At 40.6% G+C, this 18,596-nt stretch overlaps 1 protein-coding gene across 1 annotated transcript in view; it reads right to left on the bottom strand.

The window, feature by feature from the left end:
- Positions 1-262: 262 nt before the first annotated feature.
- The window catches only part of LOC309964881 (follitropin subunit beta-like), a gene marked incomplete at both ends in the record, with an annotated part of 30,535 nt that continues 12,201 nt past the window's right edge, over positions 263-18,596 (bottom strand). Inside the window, 2 exons of the mRNA XM_082844068.1 lie at positions 263-493; positions 2,062-2,344. Coding sequence (XP_082700194.1) covers positions 263-493; positions 2,062-2,344 — 514 coding nt within the window. The remainder of the gene's footprint in view (positions 494-2,061; positions 2,345-18,596) is intronic.

The following is an 18,596-nucleotide window of genomic DNA, read 5'->3' as shown; positions in this document are numbered from 1 at the left end:
CTATTAAAAATGGGAAACAGCTTACAGCCCCTGCATTCAAGTTGAATGAAACCGACAGAGCCCAGAACTAGGAATATAGGGTTGGGTGGTGACAGGCCCCAGGCCCCAGCACTCTCCATTCCTGGAGCTCCCTTATGCAGGAGAGCAGGGATCAGTGGGGTCTCCCACAGTGGTTTGCAGCCTGGGCACATGTACACACAGACTTCTTGGATGTCTTAGTCTTTCAGGACGAGGGTGGGCAGCTCAAAGTGTCCACTGCTCTTTATTCTTTGATTTCACTGAACGAGCAGTGGCTGGGCCCCAGGCCTCGCACGGTGCAGTCAGTGCTGTCGCTGTCACACTTGCCACAGTGACATTCAGAGGCTACTGGGTACGTATACAGGGAGTCTGCATGGTGAGCACAGCCAGGCACTTTGACCGTCTCGTACATCGGCTCCTTGAAGGTACATGTTTTCTGGACGTTGGACTTGGCTGGATCCTTGTACACTAGATCCTGAGTGGTTTAAGAGAGAGAGAGTTAGGTTACAATATTCTGCAAGTTTCTGTTTGGCTTAGTCAATATGAGACAGGGATTTACTACTGCTTGCTCTAATATTTGCTCTCAGAAGATAAGCTTCTAAGATACTTAAGCACAGGAAACTTGACCTCATAAAGGAACATTTATACCGCTTTTCTGAACTGCCCTGGAAGTGTTATAGAAAATATAACTGTCTCTTTTCTCTCTACCATGAGAGTACCCACATATTTAATATTTCTAAAACTCTGTAAAACCTTTGAATTTGTATGGCATAAAAACATGTAAAGATAAAGGGTATCTTTAGAAGATATGACCTTAGCAATTTAAGGATGGGTGTTTTTTTTTTTTTTTTGTACCTCGTAATCTTAAGCTATATTAATGACTGGTAAAAACATAGCACTTGGAAAGAAAAATATTTCCAAGTACTCTTTTCTGTGTATATTTAAGAGAGGAATAAGAGCCGTAAGTTAAGTTATTGATATTTTGCCTAAAGTGTTTGGGAAATCTCATATTGGATTCTGGATATTCTGTTGCCTTTTAGGTTCTTCCTTGCCACTGCCTTAAATTCTGTACCTTTGTGGGGTTCTTAATCCAAAAGTATATGATAACAGTTTCACTATCAGAACATCTAAATCAGGCCAAATATATTTCACTCTTCTACTTGCCCAATGAGAAAATAATTGGTTTTGAGGGAGAAAGGGGACTGGGGGTTAATTCATTTCCCTAGCTGGCCACTGGGTCTATATCTCACCCAAAGTGCAGTAAGTTGAGTTTTATTGATCAATTCATTTAATATCAAACAAAGTATTTTCATTAAAAAGCAGCTAATTTCAATTTCAGTTTATCAAACTTCTGCACAGCCAGGTACAACAGAAAAATGGCAAAGAAACACTTTTGCCTTTAACTGGTTTATTTTGAAGAAACTGTGAAACTGTAGACAAATGGTTTAATACCTGTATTCCTTAATTTTCTTAACAGCATAAAGAAGGGTGTGGGTTTGATGATTCATTTTGGTTCTAATCTACAGGGATTGATTGCTCTCAGGCTGCTCGTTGGTATTGTATTAAAGATGGGCCAATAAAATGATTTTATAATTGGCTGCTTGCATTTTTTATTTGGCTTTAAAATGAATGTTATTACTATCCCTGTTGCAGAGGTATGCCTTTTATTATTGCAATTGGCTTTTTAAGACTATTGGCAATATTCCATGATTAAATATAGATATGTACTCATGCCCATGTTTATCCCTCAATAGGTAAAGCTAGCAGAAAAATGCTCTTTTAAAATGCAGAGTTGGCACATTACTGAAGCATTCATTTACATCAGTCTGAGCTGTCCCAAATTTGTTTTACCCAAATTAAGTCCAAACCCAAACATCTAAATGGTATCATGGTAATTTACCTCAATCACAACACAGACAGTATTGACTAAAGGACTCGTGGCTGTTATTCAGAAGAGACAAAATATTGACAGTGTGGGAATTAATGAAGCCCGCCTCATCCAGACCCTCAGCACTCTCACTTCCTTCAAAGCAAAGTACCTACCTGGGTGTAGCAATAACCCGCACACCACGTGGTGTTGATGCTTTTGCAGAGACCACATTCCTCTTTCTCCACTGTGATGATGATGTTGGTTAGCTCACAGCTACTGCAGCAGATTGCTCTCCAACAACAGAAAAGGAAGCAAAAACTACTGACTTCATCCTGGGCTGGGAAGCAAACAGACATCCAAAGTATTTTAACTGTCATGGACTTTGACCCAGTCAAACTGAACTGAAGTAAACCTGCTCCCCAAACTCCACCATCACATTCAGCTTCAGCAAGCACTCTTTGACAAAAGAGAAACACAATACAGGTCAGAAATCTTCATATAATTTTTTAAGGATTAAAATGTCAGGGTATATATCTGAAAAAGACAAAAACACTAATTCAAAAGATACATGCACCCCTATGTTGGCAATTTACAATTGCCAAGATATGGAAGCAACCTAAGTGTCCATCAACAGACGAATGGATAAAGATGTGGCATACACACACACACAATGGAATACTACTCAGCCACAAAAAGAACGAAAATTTGCCATTTGCAGTAACATGGATGGACTTGGAGGGCATTATGCTAAGTGAAAAAAATCAGACAGAGAAAGACAAATACTATATGACATCACTTATTTGTGGGATCTGAAAAATATAACAAACTAGTGACTATAATAAAAAAAAGAAGCAGACTCACAGATATAGAGAACAAATTAGTGGTTACCAGTGGGGAGAGGGAAGAGGGGAGGGGCAATATAGGGGTAGGGGAATAAGAGGTACAAACTATTAGGTATAAAATAACCTACAAGGACATATTGTACAACACAGGGAATATGGCCAATATTTTATAAGTGGAGTATAACCTTTAAAACTTGTGAATCACTATATTGTACACCTGAAACTTCTTTAATATTATACAGCAACTATACTTCAATTAGAAAAAATGTCACAGAGGATTACCTTAATATAAGCATTTAAGGGACTTCCCTGGTGGTCCAGTCATTAAGACTCTGTGCTCCCAATGCAGGGGGCACATGTTTGATCTCTGGTTGTCGAACTAAGATCCCTCATGCTGCATGGCACAGCAAAACAAACAAACAAACAAACAAACAAACCATTTAAAGCTACAAATTTCCCTGTAAGTGTTGCTTTAGATTCATCCCCAAATCTTAATTCATGTTGAGTTTTCATTATTCAGTTAAATATATTTTCTAATTTCTCTCTTGCTTTCTTCTGTTACCCATGGGTCATTTGGAAGCATGTTGTTTAATTTCCATATTTGGAGGGATTTTCATGACTTTTTGGTTATTGATTATTTAATTCCATTGTGCTTAGAAAACACACTTTATGTAATTCCTATCATTTTAAACCTTTTGAGATATATGTTATATCCCAGCCTATGGATTGTTTTGTTGAACATTTGTGTGCATTTGTAAAGAATGTGCATTCTGCTGTTTTGGGGTGAAATGTTCTAAGGGTATTGATGAATTTAACCTGATAGTGTTGTTTGACTCTTCTATATACTTTCTCATTTTTCTGTCTGCTTGTTCTATTGATTACTGAGAGAAGAATGTTGAAATTTCCAACCATAATTTTATCCATTTCTTCCTTAAGGCTTATAAGGCTATAAGTTTTTGCTTTGTGCACTTCGAAGCTCTGTTATTAGGTGCATGTACATTTTGTATTTTTTTCATATTCTTGCTGAATTGACCATTTTATTTTATGAAATGTTCCTCTTTAGGCATGGTAATATTCCTTCTGAGCTCTATTTCACCTGGTATTAATATAGTCACTCTAACTGTATGATTAGTGTTTTCAAATATATCTTTTCCCATCCTGTGTCTTTGTATTTAAAGTGCATTTCATATGGGCAGCATATAGTTGAGTCTTGCCTTTAAACAAATCTGGTCTGATAATCTTTGCCTTTTAATTGGAGTGCTCAAAATCTTTATGTTTAATATACTTTTTTTTTTTTTTTTGCGGTACGTGGGCCTCTCACTGTTGTGGCCTCTCCCGTTGCGGAGCACAGGCTCTGGACGCACAGGCTCAGTGGCCATGGCTCACAGGATCCAGCCGCTCCGCGGCATGTGGGATCTTCCCGGACCAGGGCACGAACCCGTGTCCCCTGCATTATCAGGCAGACTCTGAACCACTGCGCCACCAGGGAAGCCCTAATATACTTTTGATAATCGTGGGTTTATGGTCATCATATTGTTATTTGTCTCATTTATTTTTTGTTTTTCCATTTTTCCTGTCTTCTTTTGAATTAGTTATTTTTTAGTATTTGTTTTATTTCCACAATTGGCTTATCAGCTTGCTTTATTTATTTGTTTGTTTGTTCTCAAGTTTAAAATACATACTTTATCTCAGTAATATTCCACTTCACACATAATTAAAGTATGTATCTTGTAACATTTCATTTTCATCCTCTGTGCAATTGTTATTTATTTTACTTCAACATTATTCTACCCTCAATACATTATTGTTATCTTTGTTCTAAATAGGCAATTATATTTTTTAAACACTTAAATAATTAGAAAAGTCTTTTATATTTACTCATATATTACCTTTTTCAACACATATTATTTTTCTTCTGCTTAATGAACATTCTTTAAAATTCTTTGTCATGCATATTATCTGGCAATACATTGTCAATCTTAAATTTACTAAAAATGTCCTAACTCAACTTAATTTTTGAAGGAATTTTTTCTAGTTATAGAATTCTAGGTTAGGAAGTCTGTTGGTAGTTTTGTTTCAGCACTTTATATTCTTTATTTGCATTGTTTCTGATAAGGATTCTGCAGTCTTATATATTTATCCTCTCTATGTAATGTGTCTTGTTTCCCTTTGACTGCTTTAAAGATTTTTATCTTTATCATAAATTTTCAGCCTGCCTTGCTGAATTTATGCTTATTTATGATGTGCCTTGGTGTGATTTTCTTTGGGTTTTTCCTCCTTGGGTTTTCAGTGAGCTTCTTGGATATGCAGTTTATAGTTTTTATTAAATTTGAGAAAATTTGCAGATAATTGCCAAATATTGCTTATCATTGCCTTGAATACAGAATAAATAAAACAATTAAGTTTTCTTTGGCCTCTGTTTCTTGGTGTTCTGACATACCTATCTTATTTTTAAAAAGAATCAAAGTAAAGCTTGGAACAGAGATCAGTCTCAATTTTGGTAGGGGTCTCTAAGACAAGCATTTTTTGTATAGCTGTCATAATTTCCAGTGTGATAATTTTCTTGACATCGTGCTCCTCTGCTAGACTGTGAACTCCATGAGAGACTAGTGGGAACAAAGAAGGAGCTCAGTATTTTTTTAGTGAATGAGTGAATAACACATGGTCTGCTAACTCAAAGAGTGAGGCAATATTGATTTCTCAGAAACACTAAGACAGGTGGAGACCTAGTCAAGCCAGGGGAAGGCGGGAAAGAAGCCACACTAGATATGTTGTCAGAGATTACCTCTACAATCTCAGTCCAAACTGCAGTAAAGCTTGGTCCAGGGTGTCTAACCAGATGGGTTGGTTCAAGAACAGCAAGAAACTCTGCCCACCTAGACCTCTAGCATGACCCAGCAGAAAGGCACAGATTCTGGGGACCCAACTATATTAGTTTGCTAGAGCTGCCGTAACAAAGTACCGCAAACCAGGCGACTTAACAGAAATTTATTGTCTCTTAGTTCTGGAGGCTAGAAGTCCAAAATCAGCAGATTTGGTTCTTTCCAAGGGCTGTGAGCAAGATACTGTTCCATATTTCTCCCCTAGCTTCTGGTGATTTGCTGGCAATCTTTGGAGTTCCTTGGTTTGTAGAGTATCCCCCTGATCTCTGCCTTCATCTTCACATATTCTTTCTGTGTGCATCTGTGTCCAAATCTCCCCTTTTTATAAGGACTCCAGACATATGGGATTAGGGACCCGCCCTACTCCAGTATGGCCTCATCTTAACTTCACTAGTTATATCTGCAATGACCCTGTTACCAAATAAGGTCACATTCTGAGGTACAGGGGTTAGAACTTGAATATGTGAGTTTTGGTGGGGGACACAATTCAACCCATAACACCAGCAGATCTGAATTTGAATCCTGTCTCTTTCTCTTACTGACTTGACATGTTTTCACATCTGAAAATGGGCATAATACTGCTTATCTTTCAGGGAAAATATAAAGATTAAATAAGATAGTGTTGGCAGAGCACTTAGCTCAAACCTAACACATGGTAAGCACTCAATACATTGTGGCTTTTACTGTCCTAAGCTAAATGCACATTGATTTATTGAATAATTGTGCTCCTCCTGAATATAATTGAGAAAAAGCCCATTTTTCATTTGATTCATTTGTCCATTAGAAATAGACCTGGTTTCTTTGAAATGTTTGCCAGTTTCCCTCTCAGATTGGTTCTGGGGCAGCAGGAAGACAGCCACTGAATCTCAAGTACTTAAATAATTAAGCCCAAACAAGAGAAAGCTGATAATAAACACTTTTCTGTGCATTATAATTGTGGAGCAATATCTTCTAGATAGTTAACTCTAAAGGCTTTGTCGATTTAACTGAAACCTAATCAACTAACAACTCAGAAATACTGTTGGAAGCGCTTCTCCAGAGAGGCGTTGTATTAGCAGCTGGCCCCCTTCTGGGCAGTGGGGCTGCCACCCTGCTTGTGTTTGGTCAAGTAATTTTTCAGCCAAGTGATCAATCCCAGAGGACATCGTTCCCTTCATACAACTCCCTCCATTTTGCTGGCCACAGCAAATTAACCCCAGCCTTGCTCCTCAAAATGGTCAGGACCTGAGCCTCCCTTCTCTTTGGAAGTGAACGGCACACATTTAGAAATTTTGAGATTTTGGAATGGAGACCTGATCATCTTGACTGCTTCTGTGTGGTCAGGTTAGGGCTTCGGTTGCCTGGATCTGCTTCTACTCTTTCTCCCTAGTGTAACGGAGACTGGTTTTTAGTTTGTTTCTTCATTTATTTCTTCCATGATGTTCTGGATGGACAGTCTTTCATGAATGAGAATGCCTTTTTCCCATTCCCAGTTTTCATATGGAGGGATTTTCCTTAAGAGCTGTCCTAGCCTCTCTGGAAATCTTTACTGCTCCACCCTTGGGATGATGGAGGGTTTTACCTGATTGTAAACTTGGAAGGAAATGCTGGGTCTGCTTGACCTGGCTCTGCCCTTCCTTCCTTAGACATGGACTTGCCCACAGAGAACATTCCTCCACTGCTCTTCCTCCTTTCTAGTGGGAGCCCAACCTCTGCCTCAGTGGGTGTCCACCTAATTTTGGAGAGGAGTTAGTAGGCCAGTGTTGTTTTTCACACCACGCTGTGTTTCAATTTAGCCTCTTTCAGTAATAAGGGGGACATGTGGGATTCCTTCTGATATACTCCTCGTTCTGTTTCTCAAAATTCTGGGGACTCAGGAATGGAAAATAGAGTGCTATTTATTTGAGTCTTATAGGAGACAATGTTGACAAGCCTCTGAGAGTCAGCAACACAGTTGGTCTCTTTAGCCAAGTGGAGATGTCTGACGAGGAACAGTTTCCATGTATCAACCAGGGATTAGAAAATCTCTACCTAGGGACTTCCCTGGTGGTACAGTGGTTGAGACTCCAGGCTCCCAATGCAGGGGACCTGGGTTCGATCCCTGGTCAGGGAACTAGATCCCGCATGCTGCAACTAAGAGCCCGCATGCCACAACTAAAGATCCCGTGTGCCACAACTAAGACCCGGCACAGCCGAATAAAAACAAACAAACAAAAAAAGAAAAAACAAAAAAAACTTTATCACATTAAAAAAAAACTCTACTTATAGAACACAAATCCAGCAAGGCAATTGAATATTAGACACCCAAAACCTTTAGGGAAAGCAGAAGAAGTAATATTTATAAGGAGCCATTTAATAAGTGCCAGGTCTTGTGGTGAGCATGTTAGTCACATAATTTCATTTAATATTGAAAAGGATGTGAAACCAGGTAAAAAATCAGAGAAGATGTCATTTTGCCTTGGTAAGTCTTGTGAGGAAAAACGTGGAAAGCTAATCCTTTGTCATTAAACATAGTCTTCCAAAGAGTACGATACCTCTGAGTGGACCATCTTTAGGCACAGAACCAAAGGTTTTCTAGTTTCTTTCTTAGGTGAATGGCTCTTCTAATACTAACCCTGAATTTAGCCTGGTGAGATACTCATGGTTTAGAGATGGAAAGGATGTCAGATGATGAATTCCTGGTACTGAATTCTTTTTTATAGAGGTGGAACAGATCCAGAGAGGTTAGGGAATTTGCCCAAGATCACACTGCGATGCAGTAAGAGAGCTGGGATGAGAAGTGCAGTCATGGAGACCTAGGCTGGTGCTCATTCTGCTCTGTCCTGCCATCCCCGTACCTGGGAGTTATTGACAGCAACCAACCCCTTCTACCACTTACTCTATTTTTAAGGCTATCCGCTGCTGGTGAATGGGAAAACAGTCTGAACCCAAGAGCAGCACTTTAAGGTGAGCCCTTCATTTACTATTTATTTCTCAGTGCCTTATGCCATTCTTACCGTTCCTAGGAATTAGCATCCACTCCTTTTCCTTTAGGATTGGGGCAGTACACAGCCATCAGATGGCAGCTACCACTTGTCTTATTGACAAGGCAGATAGTATTTCAGTGAAATTATATTCTGTAGCATGGGTCACCATGACAGGATATATGATAGTACATAATTGGGGTGTTTACCAGGCGCCCCATTACACTTTTGAGCTGTTCACCGAGATTTATGTTTTCCTATTACCCTTGTTGGCAAGGGTTACCTTGTTACCCTTGTCTTGTTGGCAATTTGTTGAAATTCTCCAATGGTGTAATCATTTCTTAAAGCTTTGCCTCTGGTATATTTAAGGAAATCAGTCAGTGTATATAGTTGCTGACTTAGTTATTTTGGAATGATTTGAGAATCGTTTGGGATTAAGGCCCAGCTCAAATGCCACCTTTGGGATGTGTTGAGGAGCTGTTCTTAAGATCCCCAGTCTGGACCAGGGGCTCACCTTTTTGTTCCTATGTACCTTGCATTTTCCTCTGTCAGACCTCTTATCATCCTGCACTGTTACTCTTTGTTTACGAGTTTTTCTCCTTTGCTAGAAGGTGTGGTTTTTTTTTTCTTTTTTCTTTAAGGTGAGGTTTTTTAGAGTCATATGAACCTGGGTTCAAGTCCTGATTCTGCCACTTAACAGCTGTCTTAACTGTCTAGATCTCAGCCAGCTCATCTGTAAAGTGGGTCTAATAATATCCTTCACAGAGAGTTTTTGAATATTAAATGAAGACATGTATTTCAAGTGCAGAGCATAGACGTGTACAATGGAAGCATTCAATAAATGCAAGTTAGCATCTGCTTTTGTTGTTGTTGTCCTGGTATAATTATTAATAACTCCCCTTTCACTCTACAGATTATCCTCATTTGAATAAGTTATGTGGTTTCCTTTTACTACATAATCTGTTAAAGAAATAGACATCATTACTGTCCAAGAAAAGCATATATCTAAATGTATAGACCATGAATCAAAATCTAAATACCTACTCAGCAAATAATTTCTTTCAAGTTAATTTATTTGGCTGTCAAAATTTTTGCCCATACATGTTTTATCTCTAATTTGAGGTAAAGACGTATGTCGTGGCTTGTGTTGGTAGCTAAACTCCCAGGGAACACCCCCATGCCCAGAAAATTGTACATATTTACAGATCTAGAGCATGGTGAACAAAGTAGAAAAAAACACGTAGCAAGCCTTCATGCATTTAAATTCTGTGCCATGGAGTTCTCATTCTTATCACAGAGAGTAAGTCAGAGTAAACATTGCAATAATCAGAGGACCAAAAGGGAATTAATTTTGTCTGTTTTCCTGTCTGTAGGAAAGGTGATACTTGTTATAACTTCAGATTGATGGTTATACTGGCTCCTCTTTTTGTTGCCAAGCAAGGCAATACAAAGTGCTTCCCAAGGAAGATGAGTATGGCTCACTTTATAATCTTGTAAAATAAAGTTTGTTCATTTTTTTAACAGAGTTTATTTTTTAGCATATATGTATGTATGGGTATATATATATATATATATAGTCAATATTTTGAGTGGGATTCAAAAATCAGTATGTCTGTTTTATATCAACCACATTTTTAAAAAACAAAATACTTTTTTTGTATTTTAGTATTAGTATTTTAGTATAGTAATATTTTAATATTTAAATAAATTACTTTAAAAATACTTTTGGGGCTTCCCTGGTGGCGCAGTGGTTGAGAGTCCGCCTGCCGATGCGGGGGACACGGGTTCGTGCCCCGGTCTGGGAAGATCCCACATGCCGCGGAGCAGCTGGGCCCGTGAGCCATGACTGCTGAGCCTGCGCGTCCAGAGCCTGTGCTCCACAACAGGAGAAGCCACGACAGTGAGAGGCCCGCGTACAGCAAAAAAAAAAAAACCCAAAAAACAAAAAACACTTTTAATTATTATTATCCTAGGGTAAAGCACAGTGTGTGTCACATGGTAGGTGCTAAAAATGAATGCATGATGAGTAAACAAGTGACCTTCAAATTGCTTAAACTCTTCCACACTGATGTTATTACCCCAATTTACCTGATATTATCGTAGTGTTTACTTATCTTAGTCTCTTTCCTCCTGGAGCTTCTAGTCCAGGAGATGTTGCTTTCATCCTCACCAAATGGAGAGATCAATGTGAGATAGGTGATACAGGTATAATGTGTGCTTGGTCTGGTCTCTATCCCACCCTCTCCCCTAGCTCCAAAAAATACCAGTTGCCTGTCACAAAGTCAGCTCAACCGTCCTCTACAGATGTTTAATAGTCAGAAGGACCAGGCTACAACCATCAGGGCTCAGAATAAGTGCCAGAGCCTTTTCCTTAGCCTCGTGGGTACGCTGCCCCTTCTGAGAACTGATTGGGGCAGGTCTGCCATTCTGTGGGACACAGTGAAACAGCTATGCTAGCTGTTAAAATACTGAAATACTTTTTTTCCCCAGGAGTAAATAGTTCTGCTCTTAGCCCCCTGAATAACCACGCCCCTCCCACCGGCACCCTGGCCATCTTAGACCCTCTCCAGGACCTCCTGGACCCCCTTATGGTCCAACAACTGAAGAGTTAATGCCTGGCATGGCAGAGGGAGTCCAGGATGCACCCTTTCTGATTGCTCTGGTGCCTGCTTCCCAGCTGCTAAATACTTTTGAGTACCACCCCTTTTCAGAGGGTAACTGAGCTGTTCCCTGAGCTCCTTCTTGGTCCTGCAGGTTTCTCCTTCTTTCCCATCCTGCTGATGTTCTGTTTTGGCCCTGCCAGCTCCAAGTCTGGGACCTAGTACCCCCTTCCTCACTGTGCTCCAGCCCCTCCAGTCCTCCACGTGATCTGTCCCTAGTCCCTCTGCATGCAGCAAGTCTGCCAGTGATTGAAGGCTCCTCCCTTCATCCAAGCTCCTCTCAAATGTCATGTTAATGGGTAGACCTTGGCCTTTAATTATGGGCCCTTCCCCTTGGGGCAAGTTTGCCAGGCATCCTGTATTGACAAGACATGTCTATTTTTTGACTTGCATCATATATTGACTTTGTTAGGACATCCTGAGCATACTGATTTGAGCTTTTTTTTCAAAAAATTGCAAGAATATGACAGGGCTATTTTTCAAAATTTAACTGGATATCCTGATTTTTCCCCCCTTAAAACCTGGCAACTCTACCTTCCTAGCTTGAAGACCACAATTTTACCCTCATTTCCTTGTATTGCTATTAGTTTCTGCTGTTTGTTTTCTTTCTCTGAGCTAAGGTTTTGCCGTCTATCTACAATGCTGTATGGCCCAGAGGCCAGGTGGTTTGCACCAATTCCATGCTAACTAGCACACAACCAATTTTTACTGAATGAATGGATGAATGAAGAGATGAATGAATAAAAGAGTTTGCTCTGTAGAATTCTCTTTCTCTTTAGGACCCCATTTGGAATATAATAGGGCCTTTGAGTCTGAAAAATAAATAACTATGATGGAAACTAAACCCTGTTCTGGGGAAGCCAGGCTGCTTTATACCGCCACTGCTCTGTATTTAATTACCTTTTGTTTTTCCCTTAACAATTAGTAAAGTGTCAGTCTGTCTGACATGTGCTAAGGAGAACCAAGAGAAGATGTTTTTGTCCACACTTGAGCCAAAGTGTTAAAGGAACAGTAGCACACTTGGGGTGGGGGCTGGGGGAGAGCGGAGATAGAAAATAATTAATATTTATTGAGCAACCATCATGTACTTTTTTAGACATGATCTCATTTTGTCCTCACAGTAACCCTGCAAAGAATATTCTAGACAAAGAATCATGTTTAGCCAGGCTAGGTAACTTGCTCAAATCCTAGAGTTAGTAAATAGCAGAACTTGAATTTAAACCTAGGTCTTTCCACACAGCACCATCCTGCCTTCTATTGCTAGAAGCATCATGGTGGTGGCAGTGGCAGTGGCAGTGATGAGACAGAGAACTCAAGGGGAAGGTAACACTCTAAGGCAGAGCCAGGCCCACTCATTCCCTATCTTTTTCACTCTCTTTCTCTCCTTTCTGCCTTCCATTCATTCTAGAACATTCCTGGCATAGTTCCGTATTCTCAGGATACTGATGAGCTGATGAATAAGATAAACACAGTCCCTGACCTCATTCAGTTGTATTCTAGGGCAGGTTATAGAGACTGAAAAAGTCATTTCAAGCATGAAGTAATTACTAAAGTTATTTTGGAAACATAAGGAGATAATGGGAGAATGGCAGTTGTTGGAAGGGTGGGGATCAGCAAAGGCCTCATGAAGATAGTAACACGTGGGTTGAAATGTAGGGATAAGAGTAATTTAGGGCTTCCCTGGTGGCGCAGTGGTTGAGAGTCCACCTGCCGATGCAGGGGACGCGGGTTCGTGCCCCTGTCCGGGAGGATCCCACATGCGGTGGAGCGGCTGGGCCCGTGAGCCATGGCCGCTGAACCTGTGCGTCCGGAGCCTGTGCTCCGCAACGGGAGAGGCCACGACAGTGAGAGGCTCGCGTACCGCAAAAAAAATAAAAAAAACTAAAAAAATAATAAAGAAGAGTAATTTAGCTTTGCCAAGAGTTGGAGGAACAGTTGTTTCAGGCATAAGAAACTGCTAGAGGACAAAGAAAGTTCAATAAGTTTGGCTTATCCTTCTAAAGAGAAAGCTGTAGGATCCCGGTTTTATTTCATTTAGAGAAGCAGCCTGTTACCATAGGGAGAGGTCATGACTCCTGAATTCTCAGGAAAGGATCTTACGTGGAGAAATATTTGGATAGAGAATGAGGCAGTCATGCAGGCTGGTTTGATTACAAAAGTTGAAGGAGACAGAGGCAGAAAGTAGAGATAATGACACGAGCAAATGAAGAACCAGGAAGGGACATTTAAGTTTGTATCATTTGATAAAGAATATCTCCAACTGCAGTGGCAGCTCTGCCTTTGCTGGTTTTGAAATTGCATCTGGAATGAGGAGACAGTAAAGTTGTAAAAAGTTACTCTGCACTGGCAAAGAATACATTGAGTGGCAGTTGGGATTGTGATCAAATCCAGTCTCCCCACTTCTCCAATTATAAAGTGTTTTCCAAAAGTGTAGGTAGATAGGCTGATTAAAGTACATGCTCTAAAATAGCCAAATGCTTCCTCCAAATGTTTAAAAATCCAAGCAGGTCCTTTATCACAGAACACGTTCTGTATTAGATATTAATCAAAATAATTTCATTTTGCAGATTCAATACTTAAAACATCAATCTAGATGATGGATCATGAACTTTAAAGCTGGAAGAAATGTTAAACCCATCTCTCCCTCCAGCCCCTGCGTTTCACAGATGAGCGAGCTGGAATCCAGAGAGGATAAGGGGGTGTTCAGCATCCTAAAGCTAGCTTACGGGAGTTAAACCAGAATATTGCATTTTCCTGATAAAAGAAAGAAAATCAGGTTGACACCAAGCTTCAGCTTTAACTGAGCTGTCCACTGATGACATGTAGAACTTTCCCCGATATTTTGCCCCTTGACGTATATTAATTTTTCTTGCTTTTACGTCTGATGAGATCTCTATACTAAAGTGATTGTTGCTATTAGAAATCTGGATGGAATTCCATTCAAAGTGGGGAGAGGGGTGTTGTAAACATGGCAAGTGAAATTGATTGTGGATACGGAATATCCCAGAATCATTGTGCTTTCCTTTGTGTCATGAGAAAATGCCCCTTAAGCTTCAAAATCATAAGGTAGTTGCCTGCTTCCCCTCTTTTTCATTCAAGCTATACTAAGCACCTGCTTTGACCTTAGTTCTGTCCTGGGCACAGTGTGTTGTGGTGGAGGCCGTGTTGAGAGACACACTCCAGTCTTAGGAAATGTACCATTTAGATGATTTTGGTAATGAGTAGACAAAAATGTGTTAGGGATAAAAGGGGCACATAAACTTGCCCAGAGAGCTGGAATCAATATTTCTGCAATGCAGCCTTGAGGGTAAATAAAAGTGAGACACCCCAAACCTGCTACCTACAGCTCTTTCTCCCTTTGGTCGGGAGGAGAGAGCTGAAAAGTGGATGGATGAAGCCAGGTCAGAGGGTTCTGCTGGGCTCTGACTTGAAGTTAGTAGGAGACTGGAGGAGCTAATCAAAACTTTTCCTACCTTCAGGATTCAAGTTACTCCATGTTTCTTTACTAAGGAAAGACTGGGTGATAGGAATATTGGGCTATATTAGCTACACGCAGAGATTATATGGAACTGATGCCCAGGAACCCATTAGTAAATGCTAAGTAGATCCTTCTCCCTCTGCCAGGGCCCACTGGCTGATACGGCTAATCAATCATGGCATTCCTTTCCCTTTTAAGACTCAGCATCTTTCTCAACACCACGTTTCAGACAAACACTAACAAATGATTGGATTTAGTGCTTGAGATGAAACTGACTTCCAATTCTTGTGCCAAGTTGTATAGCATAGAGTAAAGGGACATCATGAATGCTTGGAGTATCCTGTGTGGCCCAGTAGAAGAGATGACATTAGTTGGGTTTTGAAGGTTGGGTGGATTTTGGGCAAGTGATAAGAAATCTTGGGAAAGAGTACTATGGGAACTAGAGTGTAGAAATGGTGAAGAACATAGCTGTTTCGGAGAGATTGAAGATGCTGACCCGAATAGAGGAAAGGGTATGTGTAAGGAATAGGAAGAAATGTATAGTTGGACAAGAAGAGTGAGTCAGATCATGCCAAATATTCAAAATTTGTTGTAGGAAATAGGGAGCTATTACAGGCTGGTACGGAATTGCAAATCTCTTTAATACCTGGCTTAATAAAAGACAGCTGGATTCTTGTGTCTTGCATTCAATTGGTACATTCATGAGAAAACAAGTGTAAAAAAGTCAAATAACGGCTCAGTGTTATTATCAAAATATTTTGACCGCATGAATCCCCTCAACTGGTCTTAGGGATGCCCAGAGAACTGCTGTTCTAGACCCTGCTAAGGATTTGGAAAGGGGAACTACCGAGATAGAGGACAGTTAGAACAAGAGTAGTGACGTAATCTGATATATGCTTTAAGAATTACTTTGGCTGGTGTGCTGTGGAAGAATTGTGAGCAGGCAGTCACAGGAGTAGAAGGAAGAGACTTCCTAGGTGGTTTTATCAGAGTCCAGGGGGTGGAGGGCCCTGACTGGATGGGAGTGGCAGAATGGAATGGAGGCAATGTGCACCTGGTGGAATGTGAGACCCATTTCAAGGGAGAAATCAATGGTTCCTGCTTCTTCTCCTCCTTTGTGTCCTATCCCTCTCTTCCCTTTGCTGTTTCTTTTTTTTTTTTTTTTTTGCGGTACGCGGGCCTCTCACTGTTGTGGCCTCTCCCGTTGCAGAGCAACAGGCTCCGGACGCGCAGGCCCAGCGGCCATGGCTCACGGGCCCAGCCGCTCTGGGGCATGTGGGATCCTCCCGGACCAGGGCACGAACCCATGTCCCCTGCATCTGTAGGTGGACTCTCAACCACTGCGCCACCAGGGAAGCCCCCTTTGCTGTTTCTTTATTCTCATTCTGTGAATTGGGATGGCCAGGAGATAGTGAGGAAAGGAGATTTTTTTAAAAAGAGGAAAAAGTAGGAAACTGGCTTACTGAATCAAAGTAGGAAGTCTTAAATACCGTATGCTAACACATATATATGGAATTTAAGAAAAAAAATGTCATGAAGAACCTAGGGGTAAGACAGGAATAAAGACACAGACCTACTAGAGAAGGGACTTGAGGATATGGGGAGGGGGAAGGGTAAGCTGTGACAAAGCGAGAGAGAGGCATGGACATATATACACTACCAAACGTAAGGTAGATAGCTAGTGGGAAGCAGCCGCATAGCACAGGGAGATCAGCTCGGTGCTTTGTGACTGCCTGGAGGGGTGGGATAGGGAGGGTGGGAGGGAGGGAGATGCAAGAGGGAAGAGATATGGGAACACATGTATATGTATAACTGATTCACTTTGTTATAAAGCAGAAACTAACACACCATTGTAAAGCAATTATACTCCAATAAAGATGTAAAAAAAAGAAAAACAAAGTAGGAAGTCTTTTCCTGAGTCAAATACTTCCTCTTTCTGTTGTTATTGAAAAGAATAAAATAAGAATTAACAATTTTTAAAAAATCCGGTAACTCATTAGTCTGCTGTCTTAACACCGTGAATAATTTTTTTCATATTGGCTGTCATACGTATAAATATTTTTACAATCTTGCAATCAGTATACATTTTCCTCTGTAGGTATGCCATTTTAACCTATCCTATTTATAATTGTCCATGTTTCTATGTAATTTTAGTGTTGAAGGCCTGCTTTCTTGCATCTTGTTACTATGCCATAGTTTATAAAAGTCTGTCTCTAAGGGTTAACTTCTCCATTATTTACATTTTCTTGTCTTCTAGATAATACTGTTAGGATTCCTACAAACATATGTTTTTACTTGTATTACACCATTCTACATTGAGAGTAGATTCTTAGGTGTGGAACAAGGGAGTCAAAAAGCATTGCTAGCTTTTTGTGAGATTTCAAACTTGGCGAAACTTTCCCCTAGGTCTTAAGGACTGTCTACTTCTGCAAGAGAAATAGATAAGTAACATCCAAGTACTCAGTCCCCAAACCTTGGAATCATTCTTGGGGAAAAAGAGTGAAGGGTTTATAGATGTTCTTTGTTTCTGACCTTGCAATTTTTTCTACAAATTTGAAAATACTTAACAAAAAAAATCAAACAACAATTATCTTTTTCCTTAGGCAAGAAGGCCAGACATGAGCACCAAGAACACACACAGACACTCAGAGAATAGCTGAGCTTCTCTCATTCTTTCACATCCTACTTCCAATCCCTCAGCAAATCCTATCGGTTCAACCTTCAAAATATAACCAGAGGGGCTTCCCTGGTGGTGCAGTGTTTGGGAGTCCGCCTGTCAATGCAGGGGATACGGATTTGTGCCCCGGTCCAGGAAGATCCCACATGCCACGGAGCGGCTGGGCCCGTGAGCCATGGCCGCTGGGCCTGCGCGTCTGGAGCCTGTGCTCTGCAACGGGAGAGGCCACAACAGTGAGAGGCCCGCGTACTGCAAAAAAACAAACAAAAAAAACCCCCAAATATAACCAGAATCTGCTACTCCTTGCTATCTTTACCACTTATGCCCTGGCTCCCACCATCTCTTCTCTTGCTAGATGATTTCAATAGCCTCCCCACAGGGGCTCTTTGCTTTAACCCTTGCATCTCATCCCTGAAGCTGGAGTGATTCTTTTGAAGTGTAAGTTCGATCATGGCATCCCTCTGCTTAAAATCCTCTAAGGGCTTCCCATCTTATTCAGAGTCAGAGCCAGCACTCTTAAAATCACCTGTGACCAGGGTAACCATATAATTTATTATCCCAAGTGGGACTATTTTGGGAAAGAAAGAAGATGCTATTAATAATTATGTCCAGACAACAGCCATATATAAATGTAAGCTGACCCGGTTTACAGTCACCCTTCCTCTGAGGCCCTACTTGCTGCTATCCTGTCACCTTTGATTTCATCTTTATCCTTCTCTCTCCATCTGTCTCTCTCTCTTCACCAATCCTCTTGGGCTACACAGCCGTCCTAACTGATTCCCTACCATGCCAAACATGATGCTCTTCCTCCAGAGAGCTTCACAGCTTCACAGTTTGAACCAGGTCTCGGTTCAAACACCACCTTAAGTTAGGCCTTTTCTGACCATTCTACGTAAATAGTATTCCTCTTCCACTCACTCCCATACTTGCTGGACTCCTTAACCTGTTTTCTTTTTCTTCATGGCATTTATCATCCTCTGATATACTTGTTTCTCTGTGTATTGTTTTGTCTCTTTCCACTACAATGAATATTCCATGAAGCCTGGAAATTGCTTTGTTCATTTTTTTTTAATTACCAGCATTTAAACAGGGCTTGCACGTGGTAGGAACTCAACAAATGTTTGTTGAATTAATGAAAGAATGTGAGATGGATGGTGTTCAGCTGCTTGGTTGGACCTGTAGCCGGAAATTACAAACTCGAGGCTCAGTTTCTTTTCCTAACCCCGT

Source organism: Leucopleurus acutus (assembly GCF_964270905.1).
Source record: "Leucopleurus acutus genome assembly, chromosome: 8".
Classification (NCBI taxonomy): Eukaryota; Metazoa; Chordata; class Mammalia; order Artiodactyla; family Delphinidae; genus Leucopleurus; species Leucopleurus acutus.
This window is presented reverse-complemented; position numbering and strand designations above follow the sequence as displayed.